Raw genomic sequence first — 11,883 nt, forward strand, 5'->3', positions numbered from 1 at the left:
TAATGAATGGCACTTTGTTGTCCTGTAATCCTTGCTGTGACCAGGCTAGCAGGGAGGGAGGATGTGTGGTGAGGCTGACCTAACTGGTTGCACTTAGCAACTGTCCTTGTGTTCCCTGCTTCAGTGTGTGTCTCTCTTTCCCCCCTGCAGAACATAGGCCTGATGATGAGCACTTTTTCCTCAAATATCTACCACTCTATCTTATCCCAGATTTTAAAGACAACTTATTTTGCTTCCCTACTCTAGTTTTCATTTCACATGGTACTTGAATTGAGCAGTTTTTTCATCTAGTCTTTATTTCTGCCTGGGACATGAGAGCAAGAGAAAGACATTTTATGCTAGGAAAATGGAAAGAGATTTTATGCTAGGAGACACTAAAAGCTGCAGCCTTTAGCTAACAGTCCTCGCATGCAGTGGTTGTAGATGCTCAGGGGTTACCTGCTTTGGTGACCATACTTCCCAGGTTGTGTTCCTCATGCAGTGACAGCTCTCAGGATGTCATTTAGTGGATGCAGGGAGGAATCTGCTGTCCCCTTGGAGATGCTGTTTCCACCGAGGAGGTGCTCTAAGTTCTTCCCATCAAACCATGGCCAATGCTGCTCAGAAGTCCTTCCAGGGTGTTGTTTCCATATTTTGCTTTGCCTTCATGGCACTACTGAGAAATAAAAGGTGTCTTTCCCCTCCTTTGATTAAAATTAGTTGTGTCCAGGCATGGAGATGGGAGACTTGCTCGGCAATTGCTATTACATAAAGGGAAAAGGATTGATTCTTGACCTGTTATTTTACTGTCAGGGATGCTTTGAGGAAACGAAGTGTGCTCTTGTCTCCTTTCTAAACTGCTGTGCAGGTTTTACCCTTCAAGTGTAGTTCTGAGGGAGGAGGGTGATGTGGATCCTCACCAGAGGATCTCTGACTCCATACTCACCATTGTGTGTGGCCATGCCTGGTGCCTGGGCCTTGACCTCTGTGCCAAGGAATGCAGTATTGGCAAACCTTCTGTCCTGAAAGCTGGAGGCTGCACCTTCTTCACCTCTTTGCAGACTTAAGACTGGATGTTTTGATGGCTTCTGATGTCTCCTTGGGATGCTCAGCTCTTAGCAGGCACATGCACAGCCTCAGCTTCCCTGTCAGTGTCCCTGCTGCTGCAGGAGTGCTCAGCAGAGCCACTCGGGTGGGCTGCAGGGGGCTCCCAGGAGGAGCACGGCTCAGCTGGGCTGCGATAGAGAGGCAGGTGGAGTGAGTGAGTGGTGAAGGTGTTCCTGTCCGGCATCAGCTGCAGCTCCCAGCACAAGCCCCAGGAGGGACATTTTCAGGCACCGCTGGGGACTGACAAGCACGCACTGCTCTCGTTCCAAGTGCTGGATGTGGTTAACTGAAGAGCAGGCACAGAGCCAGGTGGGAAATGAGCTCACTCTGCCTTACAGGGCAGCAAAGAAGAGAGGGGAGGAGAGAAACCCATGACCAGTTTCTTCCCTCCCAGGCTACTGTGGTTTAACTTGAAAATTGCCGTGCATGACCAGGTGGTGGCCTGTGTCCCACGTGTACAGGATTTTTGGAGCCACTAGTGGAACGGCCGCTGTGCCTGGTAGTGCTGAGCTGGCACTTCAGAGAGGTTTTGTCCTTGTCCCGCTGCATCTCGGGAGACTTTGGCCACATGGCAGGTGACAGGGCTGGCTTGGTGACATTGCCCCAGGGCTGGCTGGTGGACAGTGGTGGCTTAGGTGACATTGGCCCAGGGCTGGCCGGTGGACAGTGGTGGGTGTCGGGCAAGAGCTGGAGCGGCTGTTTGGGAGCATTGGTCACGTCACAGGCAGTGACCTCAGTTCTCCAGGGCTGTGCCACGTGTGTAGCAGCCTGGGGAATGCGTGCCCAGGAATGAGTCGCAGGAATTTCCCTCACAAGGAAGTGACTGCAGTAGAGCAGAGCCCCCATCCAGGGTGGTTTTCCTTCTCCTACTCCTGGGCCACATATGTACACCCTCCCCCCCCTTGTTGTAATTTTAAACAAACTTAAAATTACATTTAAATTCATCTATTCCTTCCTTTTTTTCCTCTGGAAAAGGCTATTAAAGGACTTGCTAAACATAGAGACAAGTCAACACCCACAAACCTACATCTCTTTATCCAACATACTCATGTCCAGTCAGCAGAACCACAGCCTAGCTTATAAACTAAATATTTATTAAATATTAATGAATTTTTAGTAATAAGAATGATATATAACAAATAATATAAATGACATGTATAAATAATAACTTATTATCAATAACTAAGTATTCATTCATTTGGGGACATTTCACTTTTTTTACTAAGAAATTAGCTGAGAATCCATCTTCAAAATAGGAATTGCAGATTTTAAGGAGTCTGGCAACAGCAATTATTTAAAAAAATAATTAGGTACCTTATTAAATTATGAAGATGTATGCATATGTTATATATAATATATATAACATATATATGTGTGCATGTGTGTGTATATATATACATATATGAAACAAAAAAATGGGCATTTTGCTTAAGGTGTGCCCAGGTGGCTGCAGATAAGAGGAACCTGAAGCTTCCTTTCAAATTTCAGCCCTACCTGCCATCAACCTCCTCCAGGAGGGGACATTTGTGTTGCCTTTCCATCTCTCTGCAGGTTTGGAGTCAACAGCTTTGCCAGCTGCGCTGATCTGTGCAGAACAGGCACCTGGGGTGGGGAAATGCTGTGGCTTTTCCCTTTGTATTAAATAATCCAGATTTTACTGGGCTGAAAGGGAAAATGTGACTGTGACTGCTGCTGGCAGGGCAGGCAGGGCCCTGAGTTAGGGGGTGAGCTGGCTCTGCTCATTTCCAGTGACTGTGTAATGCAAAAGAATTAGCATGTTAACCCACAGAGCAGTGTTTGTGCTGAGCCTGAGCCAGCAGATGCCCCTGCAGGAGGATGCCCAGGGCTCTGGATTGCTTTGCTGAGAAGAGCCAAAAGACTTAGCAAGCGCCTCAGCACACACAGGGCAAACCTACTGCTACTGCATCCTTAAAACCACGCACTTGGCATGGGGATGATTCACCAGTGAAAGCTTAGGTACCTTCCAACTTGTTTTGCTTTTTTAAAGGAAGAAATAAGCAAAACCTGCACAAATTGCAGCTCCTTGGCTGACAGCCCATCTGCACCCCACTCTTGCCCCACTGCCCCCCACCCAGAGGCCAGAGATCCTTCATCAGGGTGTCCCACTCTGATTTCCACCTTCCCTCAATACCTCAACTCGGCACCTTCCAAGGAAAATACGGGTTCAGCTGCCACCTTACCAGTACAGAGAAACTGACAGATTTTAATTATGTTGTGTAAATATTTGAAACATTAAAGGATTAAAGAATTACTGATAGGTAGCCAGGGAAAGTAACCTGATTTTTAAAAAAGCAGGCAACAATGTAATTGACTTATAATGCAGAAATAATCTGAAGGGACTAAAGAGGACCCAGAAATAACTAAAAGTCCACAGTTTCTGCACCTTGGAAGCCAATACAGTTTTGGTATCTAGAAGATTTTTCTTCAGCTCTTTTGTACCCCAGGTGCCCTTTTCTTTCTCCTGAGGTGGTTTCAGGCCTCTCCTCGGTAAGCAAGAGCAGCATTGCAAGAGAAAGGTAATTTTGCCCAGTACTATCTTCCATGGTCACAGTTTATTCCCCTGTTTAGCTTATGGTTTGGCTATTATTTAAGATTTGCAGTTTCAGAAAACTAAATTCCTAGACAGGAAGTACTGTTTGGTGCAGACGTCATGAAAAGTTTGAGTTATTGAAACTAATAAATTCAAAGGTGTTAATGCTGTCAGGAATTTACAACTTGCAGTGAAATGTGTGAGAGAGTTCTTGTAGAAAAGGAGCTCTGGGTGAAACAAATGCTTTGAGCAGGACTCAGAGGTGCTCAGGATCCCCCAGGATGCTGTTGGTGAAGCAGCTTATCAGCCCTCCCACTGCATCCTCCATCCCCCAGCCTCCCTCTGGGCACTACACAAACATAGAACTAATAGAAATTAAAACCAGGTGGGGTGTATTCATCAGACTGAACTGACATGGTTCTTAAACAGATAATCATTTTGCACCAATGAGGAAAAGAACATCCCTGTACAGTACAAAGTTTAATTTCTCTCTATGTGGTTTATCTTGACCAAATCTAAAATTTAAAATACACATTTACAGAAAATAGTTTTTCAAAATTTGTCAATACCTTTCAAAATACACTGAGACAGCTAAATCCAGAATGTGAATTAGTCTTTCATTTGCAATTTCAGTAGTTATTCCAGTCATTAGCCTTACACAAGCTGATCTGAGATATAATTAAAATGCCCCTGGGCAGTAGTCTGAACAGAGTCCATTTTATTCCAGTCTGAACTATCCACTAGGCAGCTAACACTGAGAAGAAGTTACCTAGTGACATCAGCTATGACTGCACTGCTCCATTTCCCTCCAAAGACCAACCAGTCTTTGTCCTCTCTGTCCCCCAGTACCTCATCATGTACATGTCTGGAATATTTCTGTGTATTTAAAGTCCTCTGCACTACCAAAACGTTCATCAACAACTAGAGAGGAAACATTCACAAATGCAAGACTCCAGATAGTTTTCTGCTTTCAGAGCTGGCTCTGTCACCACAGCAGCATGCTGTCACACTTCTGTATGAACACCACCAGCATTGCAGGACAGTGAAGAAAGAGTTAAGGACAGCTGTAAAAGTTGCTTAAAGAAATAAGCAGTCAGAAGACAAATACAGTTCTCAACTAAGAACATTTATTAAAAGTTTGATCAAAGTAGTTTTATTCCCAAATTTTGTTTACAAAAGTCTAACAATTTCCCCAGGCAGATTAATAAAAGAACTGAGATGGCATTATATTAGTGCATAGAAAGCAAAACTGGTCATAAAAGTTAAAAGTAAGAAAGAAAGAAAACCAAATGCGTAAAATGTAGGTTTTAAGTACATGAAAGCAATTGCTAGTATTGCAGGCAGAGCATTCCCAAGTGTTTTGCTACTCACATGAAGTTGTTAGATGCAAGTGTTCTTTAGGGTTTTTTTTCCTGCTGAAGCAGGACCAGTCCCTCTGCCACAAACTACACAGATCACTCTTGTCCTGCTCTGGGCCATTTTAAGGTGACCCAGCCTCTGAGCAGCTCTGATCTACACAGCTGACATAAGGGGCTCCTGCAATAGCAGCACCTCACTGCACTGCCGGGTCACACCTTGTTTTCCCTAAGGATTGAATGAGTTGCTTGCTACAAGTCCCTTTCCAAACTACCACGGAGCAAGTACAGCCAGCTGAAGACACCCCTGTGCAACGTGCACAGAGGCACTCCAGACTGGGTGTTGCATATCCAGCCCACGGCCGGCCAAACCAAACATCCTGCGCCTAACAAAGGAATGTGAAGGAAATCTAATGAAGGCAGAGCTGCGCTGCAGGCAGCCTGTGCAAAGCCTCTTTGCTTTTCATCCAAATCAGAACTCTGCTGAACCAGTCTGACCGAAGCCTCTTGGAAAATATTTAGCGGTTTAACTGAAAAGCATGCTAAGATTTGGCAAGACACTCCAAGCTTTGTTATGGCAACAGCAGGTCTGCCTCCATTTTGAAGTTATGTACTTCCTGTTGCCTTGGGGACGCTAACAAACCTCCAGAAGCAGAATTTAAGCAGCAGAGATTTCTTTACTGAATTACACAGCCTGCTATGGAGCTCTCTAAGCCCTTGCTTCCGCTGTACCTTCAAAATCAGTGTGAAATGCTCCAAAGTTCGACGGTAGTTAAGACAGAAGGTGAGCAGAAAAGGAGAAAAGATCCAGACAAAGAGCATGAAAATAAGTAACAGCAGTTCAGACCTATCCAAGCAGTACAGATACGAGTTCCTGCAGAGCAAGCACACAGCCGCAGAAGGAAAGGAAAACAGAAGACAGATAACGCAGCCATTACAGGCAGAACAAACATACTGGTGTCATGGAACAAGTCCCTCACAGATACCAATTCTTTTTGGCCTATGCGGGGGATGCTGTGGGGAAATCATGTGAAGGGTTAGTAAAACAGCTGCACCATTATGCAAGTCAGCTCTGATTATCCATTAACTGCTTGCCCCCACTTACCAATTTGAAGCAAGGCTTCTATGCCAGAATTCCTAATAATTACAGCTGGTATTCTTATAACCCAGAATATTTAACTTGGGGTTATTTGTCTACTGATTATTAGTAAGAGTTTGGAACAGATACCCAAGTCCCTTTTAACTGACTGTTCCATCCAAATTTTCACCCTGCTGTTAAAAAGATAGCAGGCACCTTGTCCCACTGTGGCATGTGGTGCAGGCTACAATGGTGAATCACTCAGATTGCATTAAAGTATAATTCTAGAGAAAAGTTTCAGATTTGGCTATTCAGTGTCTTACTATATATTATAAAACATGTATGTAAAAGTGTTGAATTTTTGAAGAGCTACACAACATCAGTTTCTCAGAAAAAAAATCTGGTTCTGCTTTTGACTAGAAAAATCAGTGTACAAAATGTTGAAAACCCAATATTGGATTCTTCATAGTATTTTTTTAAGGTTAAATGTGTGCACTTTTTTCTTCTCAATGTAGACTTCTCTTGGTTTACTCAATGCTTCACAGAGCGCACAAAAACACTAATTGTTACCTGGTATTTGTGCAATCCAATCTAAAAACAGTTTCTGAAGAAAGCACCAGAAAAGTTACTTAAGGCTTAGATCAGTTTAAAAGTAAACCTGTAGATTTTGTTCTACTCTTCAGAAACAAGTAATTTGGAGTATTTGCTTTGCAACTTCTGCACATATATAATTAACAACAATCCTTTCTTATCCCACCATGACTAGATATAGGTTTTGCCATAAACTTAACATTAACCCAAAGAACACAGAGACATAGCATTGAACTTCTGCTTTAATGGTCTCAAATTCTGTGACAGATTTTTGGTCAAGTTTCCATTTTAAAAAATTTACCGATTTTAAAGACTAATAACTTAAACTGCCACGAAACAAATGGTCCACAAACATTCCTTTCCTTCTGAAGCTTTTACGATGCATTGTAATCATTAACCAGTCTTTCGCTATTAAACTTAAATGGCCAATTGAGACAAACAGTTCTGAGACCGTTCTTCCACCACTGGTTAAGACTGAGGTGGCAGCTGGTGTACAGAATTTTCATTTAGCCTTCTGGGCCTTCTGGGCAGACTTTGTGACCTTGCCAGCTCCTCCAGCCTTCTTGTCAACTGCCTTGATGACACCAACAGCGACCGTCTGCCTCATGTCACGCACGGCAAAACGACCTGAAAGCAAAAACATGTTTCATGACTTTTGTCTATGCTGCCTAACTCCCAGCCCAATCTGCAAAGCGGCCAGTGCTACTCTGGAACCAGACAGGGGCAGAGGCATGACCCTTCTCTGAAGTTTCTCTCCCTCTACCAGTAAGGTCTTGGTTCCAACTTCACAGTTTCAAGTCACAGCTTTCATCAGTGCTTCACAGAACATACTGCATCCCAATACTAGAAATCGAGGAGTGTCTTTTCCAGAGACCAGTATTAATGTGAGATGCCTTACCGAGAGGAGGATAATCAGAGAAGCTCTCAACACACATGGGTTTGCCAGGGATCATATCAACGATGGCAGCATCTCCAGATTTCAGGAATTTGGGGCCATCCTCCAGCTTCTTGCCAGAACGACGATCAATCTTCTCCTTAAGCTCAGCAAACTTGCAGGCAATGTGAGCAGTATGGCAATCCAGCACAGGAGCATAGCCAGCACTGATCTGGCCAGGGTGGTTCAGGATAATGACCTTTGTAAGAAACAAAGCCAAGTTAGAAGGGGAGTAATTTTGAACACTGACGTGTTCTTACAAAGCCAAGGAGTTAATGAGATTTGCTTCAATCAAATATAATTCAAAATAAAACTGTTGCTTTATAGCTTAGCCTAACAAGACTCCTATTTTGGAATAGAGAGCTACATTCCCAACATCCCTGAACAGCTGCACAACATACCTGTGCAGTGAAGCCAGCAGCTTCCATGGGAGGGTCATTCTTGCTGTCACCAGCAACATTACCACGGCGAACATCCTTCACAGACACGTTCTTAACATTGAAGCCAACGTTGTCACCAGGCAGAGCTTCGCTCAGGGCTTCGTGGTGCATCTCAACAGATTTAACTTCAGTTGTTACATTGACTGGGGCAAATGTAACCACCATGCCTGGCTTCAGAACACCTGTCTCCACACGGCCAACTGGTACAGTACCAATGCCTGCAAGAAGCAACAACAGCATTAATCATTATTCAGCTTCGTGAATATGTGCCCTTATGGGGAAAAAAACCCACTTGAGCAAGCACACGCATTTCTGTCCCATAGTTCAGCTGTTGCTGGCACGGGAGCAGCATTCCAGAGAACACATACCGCCGATTTTGTAGACATCCTGAAGAGGCAGACGAAGAGGTTTGTCAGTTGGACGAGTTGGTGGCAGGATGCAGTCCAGGGCTTCAAGGAGGGTGGTTCCGCTGGCACTGCCATCCTTACGGGTGATCTTCCATCCCTTGAACCAGGGCATCTGAAATGAAAATGAGCCCGGGTTAATCTGACTGCCAAATTTAATGGTGCAAGGCTGAAAAAACAAGTGGTATCTCTTAGCATTATCTCAATTAACTGTTGCAGAGTAAGAATTTTTGTAAGTGCTAAAATTTATCTTGGACCTTAGCACTTCCTAAACGTAACTACTACAAAACATGTGCATTTTACCATTGCATAACCAGACTCAGTCTTTTTGGTTTCATGCCTTAACAGAAATAAATGCCAAACCTACGTTAGAGCTAGGCTCCAGCATGTTGTCACCATTCCAACCAGAAATTGGCACGAAAGCCACAGTGTCTGGGTTGTAGCCAATCTTCTTGATGTAAGTGCTGACTTCCTTGACAATCTCTTCATATCTCTTCTGGCTGTAGGGTGGCTCAGTGGAATCCATCTTGTTGACACCAACAATCAGCTGTTTTACACCCAGGGTGTAGGCCAGAAGGGCATGCTCACGGGTCTGCCCGTTCTTGGAAATACCAGCCTCAAACTCACCAACACCAGCAGCAACAATCAGGACAGCACAATCAGCCTTTGAAAAGAAAAAAAAACCTCACTACAATGCTTGTGTGCATGTCAAAGTACTGCAGAAACCCCTCTAAGCAATCAAGAACAACCTCCCTCAACCCCCCAAACCCTACTTTCTTTACATACCTGAGAAGTTCCAGTAATCATGTTTTTAATGAAGTCTCTGTGTCCAGGAGCATCAATGATGGTGACGTAGTATTTGCTTGTTTCAAATTTCCACAGGGAAATATCAATAGTAATACCACGCTCACGCTCAGCCTTCAGCTTGTCCAAGACCCAGGCATATTTGAAAGAACCTTTGCCCATCTATGGTTACAAAAAAAAACAGTGTTTTATTCCCATTAAAAGAAAAAGAGTTCTTCATCTGCAATTAGTTCAGAAAGATCACACAGTCTAATAATAGCAACTCACTTAACACTGAAAAATGTTGCTGCTCATAAAAGCAACAAGATACGCTTGGCACTACTGGTGAGAGATGCCAACTGTTGAACCTTATTGAACCTGTTGACAGTTCAGACTCCTTGACAGCTTGTTAATTTCCCTAATGCATCTTTATGATAGAGCTCTTGAGGCTGAATTTTACTATCAAGTATCCTCTACAATTTTAAGTTTTTTTACTACTTCAATCCTTGCAATAATCAACACTTTAACTTCCACTCTGCTTAGCACTTGCGAAATTTTATTTTATGTTCTTATGACCTGTGCTGTTATCATACAGAAAAAAACTACTACCAGTAAAACTCCCCGATTTTTAAATTAGGCCTCAACAGATCAACTTCTTTCCATGCAGTTTGAATCCAGCCATTTAACTTGATTCCAGGTGTTACTATTCATATGAAACTTTAGATTACCTTCTCTTCACTTGCTCTACATGTCACAATCCCGAGTTTCTGCAACTACCACAATGGCAGATAAAACACTTAAACACTTGTCCTACCTCGGGGACAACTGCAACACAGCTGCCCCTGTGGCCAGGCAACACTGACCCGCTTGTTCAGCTCCCGGGGCAGAGGCAACCAAACCGCCTCCCCGTGGCCATTGAACGCTCTGCAGGTTCACTTTTCAATTAAGGGTCTATTCATTCCCGCAGCCCGGAATTTTGCTGGCTGCTACGAGCCTACGCACCTCAGCCGCTTCCTTCTCGAACTTCTCGATGGTCCTCTTGTCGATGCCCCCACATTTGTAGATGAGGTGGCCGGTGGTGGTGGACTTGCCAGAATCGACGTGGCCGATGACAACGATGTTGATGTGGGTCTTCTCCTTTCCCATTTTGGATGTTAGTTGAGTTCTTTCTTCCGGCAAAAGAGAATCGACACCTGTAAGTTCCCCAGAAAAAAGCTGGTTACGCCTCGGGCCGGGCCTAGGGGCAGCGATGGCGGCGCCACATGCGGAGCGGCCCGGCCGGGATGGCGGCCCCGCCCCGCCGGGGGAGGGGAGGAGCGAGCGGGCGGCCCGGGGGCCCCTCGGAGCGCCCCTCGCGTCGCCCCCTCCCCGGGCTCGAGTTACCCCGGCGGCGGTGGCCGGGGCGCGGGGCGGCGGCGAGCGGGCCCGGCGGGCAGCGCGGAGGGCGGGGCCGCCCCGCTCCTTTGTGTGACTCACCCCGCCCGGGCCGCCGCGTCCTCCATTTTGTGGCGCTGGCGGCGGGCGGGCAAGGCGAGCGGCCATCTTTTCACTCGTGCCCCGGCCCCCTCCCCCCCGACGGCATCCGCCGCTGGCCCCCGACGGTCCCCGCTGCGCCGCTGTCCGCACGGCGTAAGGGGAAGCTGCCGGGCGCCTTCTGCCCCACGCCCGCCCGGACACGCCGCTCCCCCCACCTCAGCCCGGACAACGGGGGTGTGCACATGGTAATCGAGGAGGACGATGCGCCGCCATCCCGCCGCCCCACGCTTCCCTGTCCGTTCGTCCACCTCGGTTCCCGCCGGCATCCCCAACCCCTCTCTCCCTCTCCCTCCCCTCCCCTCGGCCCGCACCACACCCCAGCTCGGCGCTGAGCCGGGCCTCCGGGCCGAGCGGACCCCGGCCCAGCCCGGCCCTCGGACGCGCCTCACCTGCTCGGCGACGGCGGCAAACCCGGAGCCAAAAAGACCGACGGCGTGAGCGCCGCCCCTTATATACCCTGGCAGGGGGCGGGGCCTCGGGGACACGTCACCTCTCCCGGCGGCCCCGCGGCCCCGCCCGGGCACGGAGCGCCCCCGCCCCCGTCAGGGCTGTGCGGGACCGGCCCGGCCCGAGCGGGGAGCGGGACCCGGCCCGGCCAGGCCAGGCCATGCCATGTGCTGAGGGGCTGCGGCATGAAGGGAGCGGTGCCCCTCCCGCGCTGGGATGGCGGGCGGGAGTGGCCGTCTTGTCCGGGAGGAAGCGGGGCAGCACCGAGCAGCCCCGGCCCCCCTGCAGGGCCCAGCGGCTCGGGCCTGGGCACCGGGGAGCGCCAGGCCTGGCGTCATGGCCGGGCCGGAGCGATGCGGCAGCTGAGGGAAGTCCCCGGGGAACAGCCCCCGGCCAGTTAATTGTATTTCGCATTAGGGTCACAAAGGAACGCAATCAGCGAGGTTAGAAACGTTCAGTGAGTTTCCCCGACCGGCGAGTAGCAAATGTCGGCTAAACATCACGGAAGACGAAACTCCCCCTACCCCAGTACGTTGCAAGTCTCGCAGAATCAAATGTGGAGAAGGAGGGGAAGAGCAGGAATTTCTGGAAGCTTAGTATACCGGAATAAGAGGCCATCGTTTGGCTTTTTCAAAAATAGCATTTTTCTGGTTGTGTTGTACCATTTAGAGAACAAAA

General features: G+C 47.3%; 1 protein-coding gene across 1 annotated transcript; it reads right to left on the reverse strand.

Moving 5' to 3' along the window:
- Positions 1 to 6,885: 6,885 nt before the first annotated feature.
- EEF1A1 (eukaryotic translation elongation factor 1 alpha 1) lies at positions 6,886 to 11,221 on the reverse strand. Its single transcript, XM_041477337.1, has 8 exons — positions 11,148 to 11,221; positions 10,225 to 10,415; positions 9,226 to 9,405; positions 8,807 to 9,103; positions 8,404 to 8,554; positions 7,997 to 8,253; positions 7,560 to 7,794; positions 6,886 to 7,288 (listed from the first exon to the last, which is right to left on the reverse strand). Exons 2-8 carry the CDS (start codon positions 10,366 to 10,368, stop codon positions 7,164 to 7,166), a joined length of 1,389 nt encoding a protein of 462 aa, XP_041333271.1. The 5' UTR covers positions 10,369 to 10,415; positions 11,148 to 11,221; the 3' UTR covers positions 6,886 to 7,163.
- Between the last annotated feature and the right edge of the window lie 662 nt (positions 11,222 to 11,883).

The sequence above is a fragment of the Pyrgilauda ruficollis genome, unplaced genomic scaffold, assembly GCF_017590135.1.
Source record: "Pyrgilauda ruficollis isolate IOZ18807 unplaced genomic scaffold, ASM1759013v1 scaffold40, whole genome shotgun sequence".
Classification (NCBI taxonomy): domain Eukaryota; kingdom Metazoa; phylum Chordata; class Aves; order Passeriformes; family Passeridae; genus Pyrgilauda; species Pyrgilauda ruficollis.